The sequence below is a fragment of the Leucoraja erinacea genome, chromosome 4, assembly GCF_028641065.1.
Source record: "Leucoraja erinacea ecotype New England chromosome 4, Leri_hhj_1, whole genome shotgun sequence".
Taxonomy (NCBI): Eukaryota; Metazoa; Chordata; class Chondrichthyes; order Rajiformes; family Rajidae; genus Leucoraja; species Leucoraja erinaceus.
In genome coordinates this window covers 106,215,573-106,242,309 of record NC_073380.1, presented here as the reverse complement: position 1 = coordinate 106,242,309, position 26,737 = coordinate 106,215,573, and the positions used below count along the sequence as shown (strand labels likewise).

General features: G+C 43.1%; 1 protein-coding gene across 1 annotated transcript; it reads left to right on the top strand.

The window, feature by feature from the left end:
* Nucleotides 1-1,049: 1,049 nt before the first annotated feature.
* fbxo15 (F-box protein 15) lies at nucleotides 1,050-26,737 on the top strand. The gene is made up of 10 exons (XM_055634885.1): nucleotides 1,050-1,562; nucleotides 2,256-2,351; nucleotides 11,923-12,027; nucleotides 12,839-13,081; nucleotides 17,479-17,685; nucleotides 19,235-19,364; nucleotides 23,781-23,863; nucleotides 24,149-24,294; nucleotides 24,796-24,920; nucleotides 25,962-26,737. Exons 1-10 carry the CDS (start codon nucleotides 1,411-1,413, stop codon nucleotides 26,229-26,231), a joined length of 1,557 nt encoding a protein of 518 aa, XP_055490860.1. The 5' UTR covers nucleotides 1,050-1,410; the 3' UTR covers nucleotides 26,232-26,737.

Genomic DNA, 26,737 nt, shown 5'->3' with positions numbered 1-26,737 from the left:
ATTCTCCTGCCCTAACCCCATTCTCCTGCCCTAACCCCATTCTCCTGCCCTAACCCCATTCTTCTGCCTTCTCCCCATAACCCCTGACACCCACACTAATCAAGAATCTATCTATTTCTGCCTTAAAGATATTGTCGTATAAGGAGCAGAACAGCCAGGTTTTGCAACAGTTTCTTCCCCTGAGCCATCAGACTCTTGAATCCATGTAATGAGCCGCCACTATTATCTATATTATCTTTTTTATCTATTTTATCTTTTATCTATTTTATTTTGTTATTTTATGTTGCATGGTGAGCCAGATGCAACGAAATTTTGTTCAGACTTGGTGTGTTTTTGAATGACAATAAAGTCTTTGATTGATTGAAAAATATCCATTGACTTGGCCACCGTGGCAGGGGTTTGATGCTGCCTGACCCTCTGAGTTAATAATAATAATAATAATAATAATAATAATAATAATAATAATAATAATAATAATAAACTTTATTTCGGACTCAAGGTCCAGACAAGGGGCAACATTACATAAAAATGCATTGCATATTAAAAAATATCATAAAGCACGTATAAAATCACTTATAAAAGCATCATAGGATGCTCCTCAGCTTCTTCCCGCAGGCTATAAGACTGCTAAACGGACTTTGCCCCCTGCCAAAGTATCGCGCACCAACCACCAACCTGGACACACTGCAGCAGAGCCACTGTTGTGCCGCTGCCAATCGGAACGCCTGTTGATGTTTAGTAGAGTGTTAAATTTGTTCATGATATATGTATTTTTATTTATATTTATTTTTAATGCACACTGAATGGACACTGGTTGAGCAACGGTTTTTTTTGTATCCTCTGGGTATGTGAATACTCAGGAAATGACAATAAAGATATACAATACAATACAATAAATTAAAGTTATTTTATTAATTAAAGTCTGAAGAAGGGTTTCGGCTCATTTCCTTCACTCCATAGGTGCTGCTTGCACCCGCTGAGTTTCTCCAGCTTTTTTGTGTACCTATAAATTAAAGTTACTCCAGCACACTATTATTTGTTTTTAAACCAGCATCTGCGGTTCCTTTGTGTCCACATTCTCTCAATGTATCCGTTGCACGGCGTGACGTCATAGAGGCCGGTTGTTGCCATTCATTGCTCCATTGCTATTGGTCCTCTGGCGATATTGATACAAATACAGATAGATACATCCATCAGGGGGGAGACCCCGCCTTGTGGGAGGTGAAGCCCAGATCCTACAGCACCTGCTCCCTCCCCCTGGACACCAAAGTATCTTTGCTGGACACCATCCCTCCTCTCCCTTTTCACCCTCAAACGCCGACCGACTTTTCCCAGCCAGCCAGCCAGCCACCCCTCCCTCTCGGTCGCGCTGGTGCCAGTGTGTTGTGTGTTGTCCTCCTGCCGGCGTCGATGGCAACAGGCGGAGGCCGAGCGGAGGTGGCGAAGGGCCGGGTCAACCCACGACCCCGTGGTCTGGGTGTCTCCGCTCGGCTCGCCCTGCAGCACGGCGGCTCGGAGCAGCCCGGTGCTCGGCTGCCGGCGCTCGGCCACATGTGCTCCAGGTGAAGATTTATTTTCCCCACTGTGCCTGGTGCTGCAAATGCAGGCAGAGTTGATCCATGCATTGTAGTCCCCAGTAAAGGCCCTTCCCTGCTCGTTAAACCGCTTGCCGGACTGTTGTGCACTTCTAACATTTCCGATGATTTTCATTTGATTAAAAAAATAGCGGAGTCAGGGGATATGGTGATGCGGCAGGAACCGGGTACTGATTGGGGATGATCAGCCATGATCACATTGAATGGCGGTGCTGGCTCGAAGGGCCGAATAGTCTACTCCTGCACCTGTTGTCTATTGTCAGCATTCGTCGTGGGTTCCCTTCATTGCACTGCGGTCAATAACCTGCCACCCCCGAAGCATTGACCAATTGACCGAAAATGTCATTTTGGTTTATTTCACTGACATTAGAAAAAAAATGTAAGGATTGCATAATGTAGAATGTGAAAACCATCACTTGGTACCGAAGGTGCAGCAAACTATAAACTCCATGAAAGTTTGGGTGGCATAAGGAACTGTAGATGTTGTGATCTTGACCAAAACACAAACTGCTGGAGGAACTCAGTGGGTCAGGCAGCATCTGTGGAGGGAATGGATAGGGGTTGTTTGTGGTTGAGTTCCTCCCACCTGACTCTTGTTTTTAAGGAAATGGTTGATCTCGTTACGTTTTTGTTCAGTTATTTAATGTTGCAATGTTTCAGTTTTGGACATAAACGGGGCCCAAGTCTGCTTTCGAGGTTCTACCACGGAACAAAATGTGGTAAATTGAGATCAACAAATCTGACCACCGTTGAGAGGTAGGTAAAAGGTCAGAGGTTAGTTAACGCACGTATCAGAAACAATATTTCCCTCCTCCTGGCATATAGGGTGATTTCACGAAAGGTCACTGGAGCGTAGATCCGCACCCACGTGACCGAAAATCTCAAGTGGAGGACATGCTAGACATCCATGTTAGTGGATGGGAAAACACGCATTTTCCCACCCGTTGAAAACATAGAAAACGGCCAGGTTTTGATCTGCAATTTATTGTGCCAGTCGGGGTGACCGTGAGGCACAGCTACCTAGATTTACAGTAAAAAAAAAAGATAGAAACTAAGGTAAATTAAAGAGGGAGCTGAAGGTGCCAATCCAGCGGAAGTGAACAGCGGACATTTGCCGTGGAGATTTAAAGGTCCAAAATATCGGGAATTATCGCGTTTGCTCGCTGAATTTCATCAAAAGTAAGGCATTTACGCTCCAGTGACCTTTTGTGAAATCACCCTATACACCAGGGCTTTAATGATATTGTCCTCTCAACCTGCATTACCTTTTAGGGGAGTGTTGAGTGGAAACTGCTGCAATTTTATTTAGTTCCACGTTATGAGGGGGCAAGAATTGGAAACATCAACTTTACTGAATTAATTCTCTGTATGGAACATGATTTTCATTTGAAGATCACTGAAAGTACATTTTGGAATTTTAAATATTAGAATAAAGAATAATTAAACCATTATTTCGAGTAGGTGGCTATTATGTTTGTTTTTATAGTTTGGGATCTGAAGTATTTTGTTTGGTTTGTTTTAAATATGTGGCTTGAGGCATTCTGCACAATATACATGATAACAACTCATCAATCTAACAATTTATTCAATTCTCTCACGTTCAGTTTGTCCCAAATCACGGACTTGAATAATAAAATTGCCATTGATTAAAATGAATAAGACTCTTATTTAAGATCAAAATTATTATGATTGTACTATCCTGGATTATAAATTAAAAACAGGCATTTAAGGGTAACCAATGCCAATGGTGATTAATATTGGACATGTTACAATGCAAGCCCAAAGGGCCCATTCTGTTGATACTCACTTTTAAGGAAATTGGATTTATTGAAAATTGGGATCCATTGGTACAATCATTCATATATGTTTCATTATCTCAACTGCCAAATACAAATGATATTTTGCTCAAGGGTAAATGGTTACATTTTTGAGTTGGGTCAATAAATTGTGTAGAAAACGCTTTTGGTTCTCTATTTCACATAGGAAAATTAATTACAAACATGGAGTGAGAAAAACGGAAGCCAAAGTGACATTTTGGTCTTGCGAGAATTTGTTCGATCTTATCAGGAAGGCGATTGCCTAAAGATCTTTCAAGAAGAGAAAACATTTTTTTCTGATTCTTAAAAATGATTCAGAATGTAAGAAGTTCAGCTAAACCTTTGCGTCAAATATTATATATATATATACCATTAATCCGGAAGAGCCAAAGAAAGGCCTAATGAACAAAGATTGTATTTGTCTCACCACATAAATATCTTGCATTTATATAGCACCTTGCACAGGTTTCATTATAATACTTCTGCAATAAATAACTTGAGTGTTAGTCAGGAAAAAATGGCAGTCTATTTTCACTCAACACACCAAAAAGCAATGTGATAGTAACAAATTAATGTTGTTTAGGGTTGAGTTAAGATATGAATCCTGCCTGGAGCAGTAATCTCCCCTGCTGTTTGATTTTTAACATTCACTGCAAAAGCCAGAGGATGCTTGGTTTCAAGTGTAACAGAATCTCGCCTGTACCACATTGAACTATCAGCTTAGATTTTTAATTGATCGTTTCAATGTTCCTGGGGAGTATTTTTGTGTTAAATTACATTTCAATTGAGATTTTGTAATTATTTTACATAACAGCAGATGCAATTTCAGATAAAACCAAGACTTTTGCCACAATTGTTTTTGCTGCTATTACAAATTTTAGAAACATACTTGACACTAATGTAAGTTACGTATGCATTGTTGAGTTTTGACTGATTTATTTTTCTTTAAAAAGGTACACCCTGCAGTTTGCTATTTAAAAGGGTTTCCCCCCCCCAGAGTATAGCCATGGTATTTAGTCAAGCTTCTGCCAGAGGTGTACTGATAATGCTTGGTAAAAATCTTTGAAAGTTGATCTGCTCCTTCATCCTTTTATGGTCCCTTGCAATTATTAGGACTGTTAGAAACATAGAAACATAGAAAGTAGGTGCGAGAGTAGACCACCAGGTCCGTCGAGCCCGCACCGCCATTCGCTCATGGCTGAACACTAAACAGACACACTTACCACAAACAGTAGACACAAGACACAGAACACAAGACACTACCCTCCCCTTTATACCTCTATCACCCCTCTCCACCCCAAGAACCTCGTGATCTCCTGGGGGAGGCAAAAAACCGGATAAAAACCCAGGTCCAATTCGGGAAAAAAATCCGGGAAATTCCTCTCCGACCCCAATCCAGGCGATCGACACTTGTCCAGGAGATCACTCAGGTCTTACTATACTAACCATACCTAGGTCCATATCCCTGCCCTCTCCCCGTAGCCCCTTATCCCCTTGGCAGCTAAAAAACCATCTATTTTAGTCTTAAATATATTTAAAGTTTCTGCTTCCACTGCTCCCTGGGGCAGTGAATTCCATAAATTAACCACCCTCTGGGTGAAGAAGTTCTTCCTCATCTCAGTTTTAAAAGAGCCCCCCCTTATTCTGCAACTATGTCCCCTAGTTCTAGTTTCCCCCGATCATTGGGAACATCCTCGGTGCATCCACCCCGATCAAGGCCCCTCACGATCTTATATGTTTCAATGAGATCGCCTCTCATTCTTCTAAACTCCAAAGAGTAGAGTTCCAGCCTACTTAACCTTTCCTCATATGTCAATCCCCTCATTGCAGGAATTAATCTTGTAAACCTTCGCTGCACTGCCTCCAGGGCTAGTACATCCTTTCTTAAGTATGGACCCCAGAACTGTACACAGTATTCCAAATGTGGTCTCACTAATACTGTGTACAGCTGCAGCAAGACCTCCGTGTTTTTATACTCAATCCCCCTAGCAATAAAGGCCAAAACTCCATTGGCCTTCCTAATTGCTTGCTGCACCTGCATACTAACTTTCAGTGATTCATGTACTAATACCCCTAGATCCCTTTGCGTTGCATTACAACGCAGCTCCTCCTCATTTAGAAAATAACTTGCCCTATCATTTTTTTTCCCCAAAGTGAATGACTTCACATTTATTAGTATTAAATTTCATCTGCCAAGTTGTTGCCCACTCACCTAGCTTATCTATATCCTTTTGCAGACTCTTCCTATCCTCCTCATCCCCTACTTTTCCTCCCATTTTTGTATCGTCCGCAAATTTTGATATATTACACTTGGTTCCCTCCTCCAAATCATTTATATAAATTGTGAACAACTGGGGTCCCAGCACCGACCCTTGCGGAACCCCGCTAGTTACCGGTTGCCATCCCGAGTATGAACCATTTATCCCCACTCTCTGCTTCCTATTTGTTAGCCAATCCTCTACCCATGCTAATATATTACCCCCAATCCCATAATTTTTTATTTTTAGCAATAGTCTCTTATGTGGCACCTTGTCAAAAGCCTTTTGGAAGTCCAAGTATACCACATCCACCGGTTCCCCTTTATCCACCCGGGTTGTTACTTCCTCAAAGAATTCGAGCAGATTCGTTAAACAGGACTTCCCCTTCACAAAACCATGCTGGTTCTGCCCGATGAAGTCGTGTTTATCCAAGTGTCCCGTTAGTGTTTCTTTAATAATTGTCTCTAACATTTTACCCACCACCGATGTCAGACTAACCGGTCTATAGTTACCCGCCTTCTGTTTACTTCCTTTTTTAAATATAGGTGTTACATTGGCCATTTTCCAATCCACTGGGACCGTTCCTGCCTCCAGGGAGTTTTGGAAAATTATCACCAATGCATCCACAATCCCCACCGCTATCTCCCTCAAGACCCTTGGATGTAATCCATCAGGCCCAGGGGATTTATCCTCCTTCAGTCTCATTAATTTCCCTAATATCACCTCCTTGGTGATCTTAATAGTATTTAGCTCCTCCATTCCTACCGCCCCCTGTTTATCCAGCGTTGGAATATTTTTTGTGTCTTCTATGGTGAAGACTGATACAAAATACTCGTTTTAATGCCTTTGCCATTTCCATGTTCCCCACCAACAACTCTCCAGTCTCACCCTCCAATGGACCAACGTTCACCTTAGCCACCCTTTTTCTTTTTATATAGCTATAAAAACTCTTACTATTAGTTTTTATGTTGTTCGCTAAATTCCTTTCATAGTCTATTTTCCCCGTCTTAATTAATCTCTTAGTTATTTTTTGCTGACCTTTAAATGCTTCCCAATCCTCTACCCTCCCACTATCTCTGGCTACCTTATATGCCCTTGCCTTCAGCCGAATACTATCCTTTATAGTTTTACTGAGCCATGGCTGACTGTTCTTACCCTTACCCCTTTTTTTCTTCATAGGAATACATTTTTCTTGAAGGTTATACAGTATTCCCTTAAACGTACACCACTGCTCATGTACCGTCTTATTCTTGAGTCTGCTATCCCAGTCAACTTTGATCAGCTCAGTCCTCATACCTTCATAATCCCCCTTATTTAGACTAAGCACCCTAGCCTGAGTTTCCACCTGCTCCCCTTCTATTTGAATATGGAATTCGACCATATTGTGGTCACTTGTTCCCAACGAGTCCCTAACTATAACATTTTTAATTAATCCTGCTTCATTACACAGGACCAGATCCAAGATTGCCTCCCCCTTTGTCGGTTCTGTGACATACTGTTCTAGGAACCCGTCTCTAATACATTCTATAAACTCTTCCTCTAGTCTACCCTGCCCAGTTTGGTTTGCCCAATTAATATGAAAATTGAAGTCCCCCATGATTACAGCAGTTCCCTTTTTACATGCGTCAACTATTTGCAGATTTATGTTCTGACTAACAGCGTCACAGCTATTTGGAGGTCTATAAATTACACCCACTAGTGTTTTTTTCCCCTTATTATTTTCTATCTGTACCCAAGCTGTTTCACTATCCTGATCCTTCAACGCAATATCCTTCCTCTCTATTGCCGTTATTCCCTCCCTTATTAAAAGGGCCACCCCTCCTCCCTTTCTTTCCTGTCTATCTTTCCTAATTGTCGAGTACCCCTCTATATTTAACTCCCAGTCCTGATCCCCTTGCAGCCATGTCTCCGTAATGGCCACGATATCATAACTATATATACTTAATTGCACCGTTAATTCATTTATCTTATTACGAATACTCCGTGCATTGAGATAAAGCACTTTCAGATGATTTTTACTACCCTTCCTTTCCGTTTTTGCCCCTTTTACATCTAAAGCTTTATCTTCACACATTCTGTCTCCTGTCACATTTTTACTTTCCCCTTCCCCACTGATACCCTGCTCTATTTCCTCTACCCCTGTCGTTATTACCCCCCTTGTTACCTCCCCCCCGCTACTTAGTTTAAAGACCTCTCTACTGCCCTAGTTATATGATTTGCCAGGACCCCAGTCCCAGCACCGTTCAGGTGAAGTCCGTCCTTACAGAACAGATCCCCCCTGTCCCAGTACTGGTGCCAGTGGCCCAAGAAACCAAACCCATTATTCCCACACCAGTCTTTGAGCCACGCATTTAGCTTTTTAATTTTACGTACCCTCGCCGATTTGGCCCGTGGCTCAGGTAGCAATCCGGAGATCAGTACCCTCGAGGTTCTGCTTTTTAATTTATTCCCTAACTGCTCAAACTCCTTCAGCAGATCCTCCTTCCTCGTCCTTCCTATGTCATTGGTCCCCACATGGACCACGACCACTGGATCCTCCCCCTCCCTCTGCAAATTTCTCTCCAGCATCGCAGAGATATCCTTAACCCTAGCACCGGGTAGGCAACACAGCCTTCGGGACATGTTCTGCTGGCCGCAGAGAACCTTATCTACCCCCCGAATAATACTATCCCCTATCACTACGGCATTTCTTCTAACTCCCCCCTCTTGAATGGCCTCCTGATCCACGGTGCTGCAGCCAGGTTGCTCATCCCTCCCACAGCCCCTGATCCCGTCCTTACATTGAGTAAGAGCCTCGGTCATGCTCGTCAGGGACAAGGGCTGTGGCTCCTGCCGCATCTCCTCCTGGTTCCCCCTACCTGCCTCGCTTATGGCCACACCTTCCTTTTCTTGCTCACTGCCTACTGAATTAGTTAAACTGGTCGGTGTGACCATCCCCTGGCACAAAACATCCAGGTAATACTCCCCCTCCCTGATGTACCGCAGCGTATGAAGTTGGGTCTCCAGCTCATCAATGCGGAGCTGGAGTTCCTCTAGCCTCAAACACTTACTGCAGCTGTAGGGATCTTCTACATCAATGGTGTCGACAAATTCCCACATCTCGCAGTATTGGCACATCTCCTGACCGCCCATCTTATATAAGTAATTAACTGGTCCTATTTAAGAATCCCCTACTGTATTGATACACCCCTTATTTATATAATCCTACCTCCTATAAATGGGAAAGTACTCACCCCAGCCGTAAATTACCTACTGGTTTGGCTGTCTAGTGGTAATTCCGTCCGCTCTTCCTGTCTGGTCCACTGCTCCCTTGCAGTGCGTGGCAAACCTCTTTGCCTCCGTTAGTCTCTGTTAGTCTCTCGAGCCGCGGCTCCGTCCGTCCTCCCTCGGCGACAGCACCTCTCAAGCGTATTGCGTGGTCTCCTCTCTTCAGCCTCCTCTCTGAAGACTCTTGAGCCAAAGACTCACACTTTTCTCACAGGGCACTTCCCTCACTAGGCCGCTCACTCACTGCCGCTCGCAAAGAGCTGTCCTGTTGTTGCTGTTGGGATGCATAATTGCTTATGGAGATATTTTCTGCCTTGGTGCTGCACAATGCAACATATGCCAATCAAAACAATAGCTTTTATGTCTTCAAAATCTATTTCTCTATTAAACAATTAGGGTGCTTTTAGCAAAAGCATTTACAATTAGTAGTGTTTTGAAATACATAGATAAGTTGTATATTTTTTTTGGTAGTGATGGAGAAATTAAAGTTAGGAATTTGAATAATTTCCAAATGAAATTAATTGTGGACCACTTGTTGCATGAGATCCTCAATAGAAGAATTCTCACCTGATACATTATACCTTCAAATATCGTGCACTGTTGTATTGGATATATTACAGTGCCCTCCATAATGTTTGGAACAAAAACCATCATTTATTAATTTGTCTCTGTACTCCAATTTGAGATTTGTAATGTAAAAAAATCATATGTGGTTAAAGTGCACATTGTCAGATTTAATTAAAGGGTATTTTTATACATTTTGGTTTCACCATGTAGAAATTACAGCTGTGTTTAATCAGTTCCCCCATTTCAGGCAACATAATTTTCAGGAGTCAGGTGTGGATTTGTCAATGACCACTGTCCACAGAAGGCTTCATTAATAGAAATACAGAGGCTACACTGCAAGATGCCAAACACTGGTTAGCCACAAAAATAGGATGGCCGGGTTACAATTTGCCAAGAAGTACTTAAAAGGCAACCGCAGTATTGAAAAAAAGGTCTTGTGGACAGATGAGACGAAGATTAACATATCAGGGTGATGGCAAGAGCAAAGTATGGAGAAGAGAAGGAACTGGCCAAGATCCAAAGCATACCACCTCATTTGTGAAATACGGTGGTGGGGGTGTTATGGCCTGGGCATGTATGGCTGCTGAAGGTACTGGCTCACTTATCTTCATTGATGATACAACTGCTGATGGTAGTAGCATAATGAATTCTGAAGTAGAAGTATACATCCTATCTGCTCCAGTTCAAACAAATGCCTCCAAACTAATTGGCCAGCAGTTCATTCTACAATAAGACAATGATCCCAAACATACTGCTAAAGCAACAAAGGAGTTTTTCAAAGCTAAAAAACGGTGAATTCTTGAGTTGCCAAGTCAATCACCCAATCTGAATCCAATTGAGCTTGCCTTTTATATGCTGAAGAGAAAACTGAAGGGGACTAGCCCCCAAAACAAGCATTAGCTAAAGATGACTGCAATACAGGCCTGGCAGAGCATCATTGGAGTGGACACCCAGCAACTGGTGATGTCCATGAATCACAGACTTCAAGCAGTCATTGCATGCAAAGGATATGCAACAATATACTAAACATGACTACTTTAATTTACATGACATTGCTGTGTCCCACACATTGTGTCCTGATATGTGGGGATTATAGAAACATAGAAAATCGGTGCAGGAGTAGGCCATTCGGCCCTTCGAGCCTGCACCGCCATTCAATATGATCATGGCTGATCATCAAATGGCTGATTATGTATATACATTGCTGTAATTTCTACATGGTGAAACCAAAATGTATAAAAATGGTCTTTATTACATCTGACAATGGTGCACTTTAACCACATCTGTTTTTTTTTCTCTTACAAATCTCAAATTGTGGAGTACAGAGGCAAATGAATAAATATCGGGTCTTTGTCCCAAACATTATGGAGGGCACTGTTCATGTTCAAGTCAAAGTGAGATTTAAACTCTCAATCAAGCTCTCAGTTTCTTTATTAGATGGGTAGATTGTCAGCACTGAGCTAACTTAATTGTACACTGTCCAATGTTATTTTTAATTTATCCATGAAAAAAGCAATATACAAGCTTACACAAAATTGCTGGAGAATCTCAGCGGGTGCAGCAGCATCTATGGAGCGAAGGAAATAGGCGACGTTTCGGGCCGAAAAACTTCTTCAGTCTATTTCCTTCGCTCCATAGATGCTGCTGCACCCGCTGAGTTTCTCCAGCAATTTTGTGTACCTTCGATCTTCCAGCATCTGCAGTTCCTTCTTGAACAATATACAAGCTTAAATGGATGAAAACACAAATATTTATAACAAATTTGACTTTTTCAACTTAGCTGAAGTTTTACTGATTTAACTGACCTAGGCTTCAAGGCTACTGCATTTCATTGTCTCTACTGTACACTGCACAATGACAATAAATTTGAATCTGTATCTGAGATTATTTCAACTGGACAATCCCTTTGTGATTTCCCAAGTTTATGAAAACTGTCCTGTAAATGAGTTTTTCAGTGAATTTATTTGTATGAATGTGATTTCCATTAATTAGTCTTTTTGTGTAAATCCATGTTCTTAAGTTTCGATTTTGGGTTGAAGAATAAAAGCCTACAATTTCATTTATTTATATTGGTTACTTAATCGGTAGATTAAATTATGCAATTATTATTGCATGAACTTTTTCTTAGTTTTGAAATGAGTATGTCTGGCATATCTTTAAGGTGTGGGTCATTGTGAGCATTTTTTAAATTATTACAAAAACAACTTGGATAAATATCTATGAAATGACATTACTGGTCATGCCTGAAGGCATATTTTAAAATTGTGAAGTATCTTTTAATTATTAGAGTAAATGATGAGTTGCTTTATTCTGCCATCTTTCAGACTGCTATGGTTCCGATTTGGTATATAAGCATATCTAATGGTGTTAAATATTGTTTTTCAAATTGCAATGTAACAATCTGGCAATTATTTCTAGCTTACCATGGGAAGTTCTGCTGAAGATCTTTACATACCTAGATGTTTCTTGCTTGTTATGTGCTGGTTGTGTCAGCAAGCGTTTCTACCATATGTCAAATGACAAGTAAGTGGGCATGGATGCTTTTGTTTAAGGTAGATGGAATATTCTTTAACAATAGTAGAGTGATCTCCATTAGGATCTGATCTTCCTGTCATTCCAGTCCAAAACTGCCAATAACATACGAGTTGACTAATTTTCCTTTTTTTCATGGTTAAATGAAACTTGTCTTGTTTTCACACCTTGTACTTCCTTATCTAAACACTTCCTTATCTATGTACTGCCCACTCCCCTGACATCCGTCTGAAGAAGGGTCTCGACCCGAAACATCACCCATTCCTTCTCTCCAGAGATGCTGCCTGTTGATGATGCTGGTCTGGCTACACCAATTTTGTTGATCATTAATTTGGAGTTAAACAAATCATCTGATATTTTAAAATTGGGGCGATCTATCTTGTAATGAAAAAGAAAAATGCCTCTTGCTGATATACATTCTTAGTTTGTATAAGGCCACTGATTTCTGAATCAACCGTATAACTTGACGTTATAATCTACTGACCAAATTTAAGATTAAAAATGACTTAACTGAAAATACTGTTTAAAAAAAAAAAATGCTTGCCATGTGGAACCCAAGTTGTTTTATTTTCTCTTGTTAAAGTTACGTTTGGTGACTTTCCTCCCACCATATTTAAAAAATACCGGTTTTGCAATGATTTTTGTGTAATAAGTGACTTCAGTACCAACAGTTTAAACATTGTTAAATAATCTTCCACATTGGTTTGAGACATATCCCCAAGCTATCATTTATGATGCCACTGTAGAGCAATCTGCCTCCTAAAATTGTAAAGTATTTTGTATTTTTCTGTATCTTTTCCAGTTTAATTTGGCACAGAATCTACTGCTGCTATTTTGTCTCCAAAAGCAAGGCTTGGAAACCAAAAGCTGTAGGTATAGCTACTGAGAAGTTGAGTAGAATTTCTATCCAGGACAGTCCGCCAGGATTTTGGAAGAAAGAATATATACGTAAATGTACAAGCTCTGGCACAAGAGGAGTCGGGCTGTTGCTGAAATCCATTAACCGTTACACAGGATTACCCTCAAAATTCAGAGAAGCAGTAAAGTAAGAAACATGATTTAATAACAATGTCATATGACTGAAGTAAATATACGTACTTGTACAAACTTATATTATAATGAGTTGAATAACTTTTGCTGATTTTGGAAAAGTAAATTCTGATCCCTTTTACTACATAGTCTTCATTGGTTAGTTTCAATAAAAAGTAATTGTAGCCCATATTTTCTGTATGGTTTCCTTTCGGGGAGACAGTTAACTGGCTTTATAGAGGAACATCAAGTATAATTACTAGTGCAACTCTATTTTTAAAAATAATTTGAATTGAAGTTAACCCTAATGACCTGTGGATGGAACATCGGGAGCTCGCGGTTCCGGGTGGAGACCGCGTTTCGTAGCTCCGCAACGCAACTTCTCCAGCCCGTGTCGCGGGGATGGAACGACCCGGAGCGGGGGCCGTACATCGCCCGGCGTGGCTTTAATGACCGCGGGACATTCCAACGACCGCTGGGGGCTCCAACTTTGAGACATTTAGACCTGGAGCGGGGCCGTACATCGCCCGGCGCGGCCTTAATGGCCGTGGGACTCACCATCACCCGCCTGGGGCTTCAACATCGGGAGAAAAAAAATGGAACACAGGGGAGAGAAAAGACTTTGCCTTCCATCACAGTGAGGAGCAGATTCACTGTGATGGATGTTTGTGTGAATTGAATTGTTTGTGTGTCTTGTAGGAATTGTTTTGTTTGTATGGCTGTAGAAACGGAGTTTCGTTTGAAGGTACACAAAATTGCTGGAGAAACTCAGCGGGTGCAACAGCATCTATGGAGCGAAGGAAATGGGCGACGTTTCGGGCCGAAACCCTTCTTCAGACTGATGGGGGGTGGGGGGTAGAAGGAAGGAAAAGGGGAGGAGGAGGAGCCCGAGGGTGGGAGTAGACAGCTAGAGGGTTAAGGAAGGGGAGGAGACAGCAAGGGCTAGCAAAATTGGGAGAATTGAATGTTAATGCCATCCGGATGCAAGGTCCCCAGGCGGAATATGAGGTGCTGTTCCTCCAATTTCCGCTGTTGCTCACTCTGGCAATGGAGGAGACCCAGGACAGAGAGTTTAAGAGGGAACTGCAGATGCTGGAGAATCGAAGGTTACACAGAAAAGCTGGAGAAACTCAGCGGGTGCAGCAGCATCTATGGAGCGAAGGAAATAGGCAACGTTTCGGGCCGAAACCCTTCTTCAGACTGATCGGGGGGGGGGGTGGGTGGGGACAAGAAAGGGAAAAGGAGGAGTAGCCAGAAGGCTGGAGGGTGGGAGGAGACAGCAGGGGGAGCTGAGGAAGGGGAGGAGACAGCAAGGACTAACAGAATTGGGAGAATTCGATGTTCATGCCCCGGGGGTGTAGAGTCCCCAAACGGAATATGAGGTGCTGTTCCTCCAATTTCCGGTGCTGCTCGCTGTGGCCATGGAGGAGACCCAGGACAGAGAGGTCGGAGGCGGAGTGGGAGGGGGAGTTGAAGTGCTGAGCCACCGGGAGGTCAGCTTGGTTATTGCGGACCGAGCGGAGGTGTTCGGCGAAACGATCGCCCAACCTCCGCTTGGTCTCACCGATATAGATCTGCTGGCATCTAGAGCAGCGGACGCAATAGATGAGGTTGGAAGAGATGCAGGTAAACCTCTGTCGCACCTGGAACGACTGCTTGGGTCCTTGAACGGAGTCGAGGGGGGAGGCAAAGGGACAAGTGTTGCATCTCCTGCGGCCGCAAGGGAAAGTGCCCGGGGAGGGGGTGGACTGAGAGGGAAGGGAAGAATTGACAAGGGAGTTATGGAGGGAGCGGTCTTTGCGGAAGGCAGATATGGGGGGAGATGGGAAGATGTGGCGAGTAGTGGGGTCACGTTGGAGGTGGCGAAACTGACGGAGGATTATTTTTTGTATGTGACGGCTGGTGGGGTGAAAGGTGAGGACTAGGGGGACTCGGCCCTTGTTGCGAGTGCGGGGATGGGGAGAGAGAGCAGTGTTGCGGGGTATGGAAGAGACCCTGGTGCGAGCCTCATTTATGGTGGAGGAGGGGAACCCCCGTTCCCTGAATAGTGAGGACATTTCAGATGTCCTGGTGTGGAACGCCTCATCCGTGGAGCAGATGCGGCGTAGACGGAGGAATTGGGAGTAGGGGATGGAGTCCTTACAGGAAGCAGGGTGGGAAGAAGTGTAGTCCAGATAGCCATGGGAGTCAGTGGGTTTATAGTGTATGTCGGTTAGAAGTCTATCACCTGCAATGGAGATAGTGAGGTCAAGGAATGGTAGGGAAGTGTCGGAAATGGTCCAGGTGTATTTCAGTGCCGGATGGAAATTAGTGGTGAAGTGGATGAAGTCAGTCAGTTGTGTGCGGGTGCAGGAGGTGGCACAAAAGCAGTCGTCGATGTAGCGGAGGTAGAGGTTGGGGATGGGGCCCTGGTATGTATTGAACAAGGATTGCTCGACGTAACCTACAAATAGGCAGGCATAGCTGGGGCCCATGCGTGTGCCCATAGCTACGCCTTGTATTTGGAGGAAGTGGGAGGAGTCGAACGCGAAGTTATTGAGGGTAAGGACCAGCTCCGCTAGGCGGAGGAGAGTGTCAGTGGCTGGGTATGGGTTGCTTCTCTGGTCGAGGAAGAACCGGAGGGCTGTGAGACCATCGTGGTGGGGGATGGAGGTGTATAGTGATTGGACGTCCATGGTGAAGATGAGGGGGTGAGGGCCTAGAGAATTGAATGCGCGGAGACGACGGAGAGTGTCTGAGGTGTCTTGGACATAGGTAGGGAGGGATTTAACCAAGGGTGATAGGATGGAGTCAAGGTATTTGGAAATGAGTTCGGTGGGGCACGAACAGGCGGAGACAATGGGTCTTCCGGGACAATCAGGTTTGTGGATTTTAGGGAGAAGGTAAAATCGGGCTGTGCGGGGCTGGGGAACGATGAGGTTGGAGGCTCGGTCGGGTAGGGCATTGGAGTGGATGAAGTTGGTGATGGTGCTGGAGATGGTGGCCTGGTGCTCGTCAGTGGGGTCATGGTCCAGGGGTAAGTAGGAGGAGGTGTCCGATAGTTGGCGCGTGGCCTCAGCTTTGTAGAGATCGGTGCGCCAGACTACCACGGCACCTCCCTTGTCAGCGGGTTTGATAACCAAATCTGGGTTGTTGCAGAGTGAGTCGATGGCAGAACGTTCATGTGGTGAGAGATTGGAGTGAGACAGGGGAGTGGAGAAGTTGAGGCGGTTGATGTCGCGACGGCAGTTATTGATAAAAAGTTCTAAAGCCGGAAATTGGCCACGAGGGGGGTTCCACGAGGAGGGGGTGCGTTGGAGACGGGAAAAGGGGTCATCAGTGGGGGGCGAGGACTCCTTCCCATGGAAGAAAGCTGTGAGGCGGAGGCGACGGTAGAAGCGCTCCAAGTCGTGTTGGGCGCGGAATTCATTGAGGTGGGGACGGAGGGGGACAAAGGTAAGACCTCTGTTGAGGACGGACCGTTCGGTGTTGGAGAGGGGGAGGTCGGGGGGGATGGTGAACACTCGACAGGGATGGGGGGTTGGGGCCGGAGGAAGGCAGGTGGGGACGAGGCGATGTGTGGTGGGGGGGTGGGTGGTGGGGGGTTGGGGGGGGGGGGTGAGAGGGCTGTGGTGTGGGTGGGGAAGAGCAGGGGCCACACAGTTAGAGGGGATGGGGGGAGGAGACTCAGTCGAACTGCCACTGAGGTAGACCAGGCTGGGTCGACTGGCACTAGGACCCAGTGGAGTCAAACCCAGGAGAGAGGGAGTGAGCAGCGTGAGGGCTTCAGGCCCAGTGGAGAGTCCAGGCTCCAGGTAAGGCGACGGCTGTTGGTTGTAGGGGGGAGGTGGAGTGGCGGGGGTCAGCGGACCCGATGGTGGTAGTCCAGTGGCGCGGGTCAGCGGACCCGATGTCCGGCGTCGATGGTCGGTTGAGTCGGGGTCCGCGGGCGATTTGTGGGAGGTCCCGGTGGGTGGATGGTCGGCGCGGCGGCAAGGCTCGGCCAGCCCGGGGAGGCGACGGGATGAGCGGGGTGCGGTGCAGCGGCCATGCTGGGAAGGCTACTCCTCCTTTTCCCTTTCTTGTCCCCACCCACCCCCACCCCCCATCAGTCTGAAGAAGGGTTTCGGCCCGAAACGTTGCCTATTTCCTTCGCTCCATAGATGCTGCTGCACCCGCTGAGTTTCTCCAGCTTTTCTGTGTAACCCAGGACAGAGAGGTCGGATTGGGAATGGGAGGGGTAGTTGAAGTGCTGAGCCACCGGGTGGTCAGGTTGGTTATTGCGGACTGAGCGGAGGTGTTCGGCGAAACGATCGCCCAACCTACGTTTGAGCCTCACTGAGGTTCAAATGACATGGAATAAATATTGTATTGTATATTGTATTGTATGACAATATAATCAAATCTCTAAAAAAAAAAGTGATGTATTTTCAGAGCTCTTGGAATTACCTGGATGATTGCTCTTTGCGAAAGAACTGGCAAAGAACATGTGTACGAGCAAGGTAAAGCCTGCTTCAGTGATACATCTGCTACCGTATGTTGGAACGGTGCAGTATGGCCTCCTCTGTGTGGACTCAAGACACTGTGTGTGTATGGAATCACACCATTATTTCCTCCAAGTAAAACAGCCGGAATGCATGGGTAAGCTTGGGGAGAATTGACTGTGCTGTCTGTGTAAGCAGTTTAATTGCTTGTGATGTTTATCTGCACTTCATTATTTTTATTGCACAGATCGTGAACTAGATACAAGGCTGATTCCTCTCACCTCTGTCCTGCTTTAAATGGGTCTTTAGAGCACTATTAAACTGAGAAAAATTGCATTTTGATTCTAAATAAAATCTCACTTAGACTGTGACATCTGTAGCATTCCTTGTTAGGGTGGCTGCAACGCAGTGAATTTCATCCATGTGATCTCTGCAATTTTCCTTTTGGATGTGATTTGGTGGCCTTTAACAGCAAGAGCACATGGAAGTCCTCTCCAATCCATCCTTGTCTCCTTTCATCAACTCGTAACTCATCTCAACCACTAAATACATTAGAATAGACAATAGGTGCAGGAGTAGGCCATTCAGCCCTTCGAGCCAGCACCATCATTCAATGTGATCATGGCTGATCATTCACAATCAGTACCCTGTTCCTGCCTTCTCCCCATATCCCCTGACTCCGCTATCTTTAAGAGCCCTATCAAGCTCTCTTTTGAAGATATCCAGAGAACCAGCCTCCACAGAGGCAGAGAATTCCACAGACTCACAACTCTCTGTGTGGAAAAAGTGTTTCCTTGTCTCTGTTCTAAATAGCTTATCCCTTATTCTTAAACTGTGGCCCCTGGTTCTGGACTCCCCCAACATCGGGAACATGTTTCCTGCCTCTAGCGTGTCCAAGCCCTTAACAATCATAAGGTATCTGGGGTATACTGAACACTCGGGTATCTGAATCATTATCTGAAGACTAGTGCTGTCACCCACTATGAACAAAGAGAGCACCTGTTGGCATAGGAATAGTCACTTCTAAGTTAAACATATCAATACGTATCCTTCCGCTATCTTCCTGATTACCTTATTGACAGATAACGTATTCCAGCCAAAATGGAAAACTTGGCTGGAATACTTAAAATCAATTTGAAATTCTCATTACATCATTGAAACTTAAACTGTTTGTGTGTTGAATGCCTCTTTTGTGGAACTCTTAATTTTCAAGAACGATCATGATGAAAATTGTGACTGGCATTTTCACTTGGTTTCAGGATCAGTTGATCTTTAGTATTCTAGCTATCCATCTGAATGCATATTGTTGAGTTAGTTCGAACATGTGTCGAGGTTAAGCTCTGATTATTTATTCAGGCCTGTGGACTATCAGACGAGGATCATCACAACCTTCTGTACTCGTACTTTGAACAATTCTTTGGATCTAGAAGAATAAAGGCAGACTATTTTATCCTATTTCTTTGTAATTAGAGTTAATGCAGTGTAATTATGCAATGTGTAACATTCTATGTTTCCCCTTTTATCATTTTGTTTCAGTTAAAGCTGTAGTGTCCTGTGGAAACATGCAGATCTGGATTTTATAAAGTGGTTTGCATAAATTGAGATGGTTATTTTAAATAAAAGGAAATGTTAATTTTCTATAATCAACAGAAATTGAGAAATCTTTCAATTTAGTTTCAATCTAAATTTCTAATGTTTTTTTTTAGCCCCCGCCGGCGATCTCTACTTGTGGAATATGACCTGACAACTCTGGAAGAGTCCAGTACCTTTATTGGCTGTGACAAACTTATTAAGTTGAGGTGCTTATACCCTGGCTTGTTGCTGGGCTGCTGGCAAGTGAGTTAATGTTACAAGCAGTTTCATACAGCAAATCAAGAGGCAACTGCTTGGATAAAGGACTTTGCATTCGCTAAATAAATAAACAAGCAGTTTCACCAAGCAAGGTGACACAAACACAAATGAAATAATAACCAGACAACCTTTATTCACAACTCCTTGCACCCATTAGATTACTGGGCCTGGCATTTACTGTTCTGATTAAGTGTTATGTACATTTTGTTTCCCACATCAATGTGAGCAATTCACTTTAATTATTTAATGACAGGACCTGGAACAAGAGTTGTATGTAATGACTTGTGTAAATAATACAGGAAAAAATGAAGAGCACATTATGTGCATGTTATGAACTACGTGCAAATTTACATGACTAAGTTTATTTAAAATTTAAAAAATGTATTGGTGGATCTAAAGATCAGTTTCTATGAAATCCTAACTACACCCTACAGATAACTTCAATCTGGGACTAACTTAGTGGTCGGGGCAGGCTCAGGCAATCAAGCAGCATCTCTGGAGAGAGGGAATGGGTGACGTTTCGAGTAGAGATCCTTCTTCAGACATCACCGTCCTGCTCTCCAGAGATGGTGCCTGGCCCGCTGTGTTACTCCAGCTTTTTGTGTCTATCTTCGGTTTAAACCAGCATCTGCAATTCCTTCCTCTACATTCAATCTGTGACTCTAATGCTGTCAGTGATTGTAACAGATTTGGACCAGCCATGGCCATGGGAAGCTATCTCTGTTCTTCCTGGTTAGGGCAGTCTTCCCTGTGAAAATCACGATGTGTTACTTCTTCCCATACCTGTTTATCTCCTTTCCCCTCTTGTTGCCATTGACAGATTTTTTTTTTTTTACAAGTGCTGACTCTCTACCCAGGGGCCCATGTGGCACTGCAAAACATGTAGATTCAGGTTTTAATACTCTGAAAAAGGAATAAATCACACTAACAAATTAATGAAGGAAGAATGTTTAAGAAGGAACTGCAGATGCTGGAAAATCGAAGATAGACAAATATGCTGGACAGACGCAGCGGGTGAGGCAGCATCTACGGAGCAAAGGAAATAGGCAATGTTTCGGGTCGAGCCCTTCTTCAGACTGATGTGAGGGTGGGGGTGGGAGGGGGGAGGGGAGGGGGGGTGGGAAGAAGAAAGGAAGAGACGGAGACAGTGGGCTGAGAGAGAATAGGGAAGGGGAGGAGAGAGGAAAGCAGGGACTACCTGAAATTGGAGAAGTCAATGTTCATACCGCTGGGGTGTAAACTGCCCAAGCGAAATATGAGTTGCTGCTCCTCCAATTTGCAGTGGGCCTCTCTCTGGCCATGGATGAGGTCCAGGACAGAAAGTTCAGATTCGGAATGGGAGGGGTAGTTGAAGTGCTGAGCTACCGGGAGATCAGGTTGGTTATTGCAAACTGAGCGGAGGTGTTGGGCGAAGCGATCGCCAAGCCTGCGCTTAGTCTCACCGATGTAGAGCAGCTGACACCTAGAGCAGCGGATGCAACAGATGAGGTTGGAGGAGGTGTAGGTGAACCCCTGCCACACCTGGAAAGACTGCTTGGGTCCTTGATGGAGTCAAGGAGGGAGGTAAAGCGACAAGTGTAGCATTTCCTGCGGTTGCAAGAGAAAGTGCCAGGAGTGGGCGTGGGACGAGGGATTTTTTTCATCAAGTGTCCTTGCTGCTGCTGGACTATCATAAAACTGAGTGTTTGGATGGACTAATTATTGGTAAAGAGAAGCTATAAGAATACGGCTAGCTGCTCTTAAAGTAGAAAAATCATCTAACCCTGACAGAATGCATCTTGGGTTGCTGAGGGAAGAAGTCACAGAGGTAATGTCCATGGTATTCCAATCACACAATGATACTGGGGATGGGTCCTGAGGATTGAAACATTACAACTGTTGCATCCTTCTTCAAACACTGATGTAGTTTTAAACCCAGAAACTGCAGACCAGTCTGTTTATAAATCTATATTACTAAAAGTCTGATCTTGACCGCTTTTGGCCCACTGGTCAAACGCCACCACCTACGGCCGTCATTCTTAGCCACCTCGCTCAGCGATCCGCTCCGCCTTCCAGGACCGGAGGATTTTTCCCATCGATGAAAAATCAGAGATATTAATGTTTTAAAAAAATCCCCATTCTCTCTGCTGCCCCTGCTGGCGGCAGGGGGGAAGGACTTTAAAACCCAGAAGTGTAGTCCCTCACTCAGTCTCTGCCAGATCCAGGAAGCGAGAGGGTCACGGCTCTCTGAGCTGCGAATAACACTGAATGCACGTCTACTCCATGGTGAGTCCCCTCAATGCGGCTGTAAGGTGGCTGCTGCCCAATTGTTTGCCTCGCATTTTTAACAAGTTTGTATTCACAAAATGAATTTTGGTTGTCGGGTGGCTGCAGCCCAATTGTTTGCCTTGGCATGGCTTTTAAAATTGTTGCAACAGTTAGCTCTCTGGAAACCAGTACCTTCGGCCCGCAACACCCATACTAGCGCAACAGAAAGCCCCCTCCCCCCCCCCCCCCCCACTGGTGACCAGCCCTCCCGTGTGATGCTGGGACCCAACGAGTCACACTTGGTCTAGTATTATATAGAAAGATTAGGTAATGTAAATGTAGAATCATGCTCCCGCCCCCCTGGAGAATGAGACTGGAGAATTAATAATGGGAATAATCCGAGACCTTGAAAATATTTATTTTTTGTATCTGTATTCCTGGTACAATACCTGTACAATAACCATTGACATTTTGAAGCACAAAGGGTGGAAGATCTTGATCACTATCAGTGGCATTTACATACTTAACAAAATATTGGGACCCGAAACCCTTCATGTCCATTGGACCTGAAATCAAAAATCAAGTGCTGCCTTGAAAGTGGATGGATCCACTGGACTCTACACTGAAAGAAATGCAGCTGACATTCCTATGCAAGAAAGTAGAGAATCCGAATGCAAGAGCTAGCAATCGGTAGGTATGTTGCAAAACTTACCTTCAGCGGCGCTGCAGTTCTGCCGCTGCCCGTGTGCGCGACTTTGTCGCCTTTGAGATGGGGGCGGGTTTAAAACGCGATTTTCTCTCGGCTGTTGAAATCGATGTTGTTCAGCCTACTTAGTTGCTGACGAAAAATCGCTGTGAAATTCGTTCACTGCAGGTATTTTTAAACTAAATTGGGTTATTTAATTGTTATAGTAGATTAAAAATCATCCTCTAAAGCCGCGAACCCAGACAGCGGGATGGATCTCATGTAGGGGAAAGGCAAGGTAGGTTGTTTATTTTTACATTAAAAAGGGCTGCTTAAGATCCCTTTACACACAATTTTATGTTGCGAGTAGCTGACTTGGGGGTCCATTCAATCCCGCTGTATCTTTCATGCCGCATATGGGCTTCAAATTTACCGCAATGGCAGCGTTCCAAACCAGCAAGTTCCACAAAATCCCACTTGCAAGCTGATTTAAATGGCCATTAATTTACAGCAATTGAACACTAAATCCCTTCCATTTGACCTATAAATTAATGTCGATGAGATTTAAAAATCATGTTTTATTGTGAATTCTTGGGTGAATGTTCTTTGGACATTTAGGTTATTTAAAAATGTTAATCTTTCCTTAAGAAATGGATAGATGCTTAGCTTTCAATTTATAAAAACTGATCTAGTAATTAGTAATTGTTTAATATTTTGTTTGAAATTTTTGAAAAATTAGTTCTCTACAAGTTTGGGCTTTAGACTGCTCTCACACTTTTGTGTTATCAATGGAAAATCAATAGGGAACAAGATTAATTTCGAGTGAAAAGGTAACATACTGAAGTAAGTGAATTATGTGTTTAATATTTGCTTTTCATGGGAATGACTTGATTTTTAAATCTCAAAATGTTGTAACATTGCTACAATCAGGTTATTAAAGGTAGTAGTAGGGCATTTAGAACATTACAGGCACGTGGGACCTTAATTATATGAATAGACTAAAAATGGACATGGTTTTTCAGAATAGAGGAGGTCGCAAGTTAGATGGGAAAAACTGTTTTTATTGGCACTGATCTCTGGGAAATCAGGTCCTTGAAGGAAATCTTGTTTTACAGCAAGTAATTGCCTTGCAAAGGGTAGCAAGTGGCATATTAAATTAAAGCATCAAGGGGAGCAGGGTATATATTTATTGGGAAAGAATTAGTAATGCACCAGGGAGTGATCTAATTGAATGGGACCAACTGGAATAATCCAATCAGGAGAGACTTAGTGGTCCGCATAGCCTCTTGTGCAGTGAACATGCAGTGATAATATTGGAATTATAATTGCACCATAAATTCAACAGAAAAAATGTCCAGATATTTGTTTGTTAGATATGAAAGTGAAATGTGATGTCAAAGTGAATTAAATTTTGCACCTGTGCGAGCATGAAAATTCTAAAATCATTCCGTTTTGTTTTAATGTTCTAGGAGGATGGGGAATTGGCTGTTATTGTTGCAAATCTCCATTTCCATCAACTCATTGAGAAGAGCACATTAGGGTCCGTTTCCTGGTAAGGAGAATTGCATTTGTCTGAAATTTAAAGAATAGCTAGATTATATTTCAATTATTCATTACTTGGGTTGCATTGTATTTATATACATTTATTTTTATAACTATAGATTACAAAGAGTGTCTTTATTTATCTTGACGATCAAACTATTAGCATGAGGTTTAGATAAACTTATCCGAAAGATGTTCTTCTGCTATTGTATAACGTATGTAGATAGTGATTGCTTGGACATCGTGAAACTTTATTTTACTCGTGTTCTTTATTTGATATATTTTTAATTAAAAGCCCATATATGCCACCATCTCATGACCCAGTGGCGGATGATGTTGTCTCAGAATATGGGCTACTTGGCTATCATTGCCACATTGCTTTGCACAACGGGAGAAGCTCTTGCATGTCTGGCAGCTTTCACAACCTATTCTGCAGAAAAGGTAATTTTGGGTTTGTATGGCTTTTGTCCAAATGATATTTGCAGCATAGTGGTTACATGTTGGCTCCATTTCCCTTCAACGGAACAGGGAAAGGTTTTTTTGGTCTCCCTTTTACTCTCTTCTGTCGAGTCATTTTTATATAAAGTTGTCCATTTTTGGTGGCAACTAAACCACCAGGAGAGCAACAACGAGTCCAAAAGCAGCTCTTTGATGATCAGAGATCTGTTGACAAGTGCAGCAGGGGAGGACTCCAGCTCCAAAATAGCCAATTTAATAAATTAAAAAGAAGTACTATTGGGAATGGAAACTTGAACCGTTGAAAGTGAATGAACCTTAAACAAATCTTTACAGTTTTAAATCGTTTCTGAAACCATCTTTCTTTAGTCCGTATACTTTCTTTGCTAGTAAGTCTTTTATTTCTATTAGCATTAGATTTCAATTTACTACTGTTTCCCCATTACTGTTACAGACGTTATTACTAATGCTTTCTCATTATTTCAGAATCTGTCCAGAATGGCTTCTTGCAAATAATGATCATAAGTTTAGAGAATGAGTCCCAGCACAGCACCATCAGTGGAAGTATCTACATCCCTTGGAATACAGAGTTCTTAAAAGGCAAAATACAAGTATGAGAATTAGTATTCTGTGCTTTGATAATGATGATGCCCACTTTTTGCTTTAGAGATCATATTTGAAGTCTATCTTTTTATCATCGATCATTGGGGCCACATCACCTTTGTCCAGGTGATTTCTTAACAGCTGCTTATTGACGGCGTACAAGACTCTCTTTAAATTGATGATGAGTGGAGGGCTTGGTAGAGGACTAGTAGCTATTAATATGTGTTCTTCCCTTCCATGTAGTCAGTTTTGGTACTTTATATTTGACAGGATATCAGAATAGTCAACAAAATAGAGAGAGTACAGAGGAGATTTACTAGAATGTTGCCTGGGTTTCAGCAACTAAATTACAGAGAAAGGTTGAACAAGTTAGGGCTTTATTCTTTGGAGCGCAGAAGGTTAAGGGGGGACTTGATAGAGGTTTTTTAAATGATGAGAGGGATAGACAGAGTTGACGTGGAAAAGCTTTTCCCACTGAGAGTAGGGAAGATTCAAACAAGGGGACATGACTTCAGAATTAAGGGACTGAAGTTTAGGGGTAACATGAGGGGGAACTTCTTTACTCAGAGAGTGGTAGCTGTGTGGAATGAGCTTCCAGTGAGGGTGGTGGAGGCAGGTTCGTTTTTATCATTTAAAAATAAATTGGATAGTTATATGGACGGGAAGGGAATGGAGGGTTATGGTCTGAGCGCAGGTATATGGGACTAGGGGAGAATATGTGTTCGGCATGGACCAGAAGGGTCGAGATGGCCTGTTTCCGTGCTGCAATTGTTATATGGTTATATGGTTATATTTGGATATTTTCCATAATCAAATTTATGTGGAATAGTGCAACATCACACGCCTAGAAACTGAAGTTAATTTCTATGGCTTTATGAAAAAGACATGACTTAAGTTACATGTCAACATTTTAAACTAGTGTCCTATTTATCACGTCACAATTAGTTTTCTCCTCAGACACACGTTTGATATTTGTTTAATAGCTCATATTTTCTGCTGTCAGTGTCTCATTATGATTATTGCCATCCTTTATTTACATTTTTTTCCAGCATTGTTGCTTGATGGATGTGACTGTTTTGGATGAAACAGAAAAGCCATTCTGGTGCATAAGCTCACCTGTGGCTTTGCAATCCACGTCTACACCTGACATCCGATTTAGCTATCTGGGCAAGAGACAGACAATTGAATACAAGGACCATGAAGGGAAAGTTCATATGGAGCTAATATGGTTGGAAGAGCAGCAGCAATATTTCATAGTCAGTCTTGTTCTTTACCTCAATGTTAGAAAAGTAAATGCCTGGTTTTCAACAAGTTACTAACTGTCTACATCAATATCTATATGGTAACCTTGCGAAAACATTTGTTTGATGGACATATACAATTGGCAGTAGGTGTGAGTCACAATGCTGCATTATTTGAGAACTTACAACGTGAAACATATTGAAAAGCTTATTTGATTCAATTGCGACTCCCCGCTATTGGATTTTAGCTACAGATGTCCACCAGCCTAATAAATGTTTCAAAACATTTTACGTGAGATTTATTGAGATTGATTGGTGATCGGTTGTTTAATTACACCTGGTGATACATTTTCATCCAGACAAATTGCAGGGATAGTTCTTTGTAATAGCAGCCATTTGGAAGGGCCCAGGATTTTTTTTCAAGGCTGAGCTGCTGCATTTGTTTGCATCTGTATATACTCCATTTAAGGACGGATCTTCTGTAAACTGCAGGCAAATTCAGGCATAATATATAAGGAACTAAAAAAAGCCTGACAACTGAAATATCCAACAAAAAAAAAGCTTAAAGTAAAGGAGGAATGGGG

What these genes read in the sequence shown, in the direction of transcription:
- fbxo15 (XM_055634885.1), top strand. Translation starts at nt 1,411, where the DNA reads ATGGCAACAGGCGGAGGCCGAGCGGAGGTGGCGAAGGGCCGGGTCAAC. An exon ending in CTCGGCCACATGTGCTCCAG is followed by an intron (nt 1,563 to 2,255) that starts GTGAAGATTTAT and finishes GCAATGTTTCAG; the next exon opens with TTTTGGACATAAACGGGGCC. An exon ending in AAATTCAGAGAAGCAGTAAA is followed by an intron (nt 13,082 to 17,478) that starts GTAAGAAACATG and finishes ATGTATTTTCAG; the next exon opens with AGCTCTTGGAATTACCTGGA.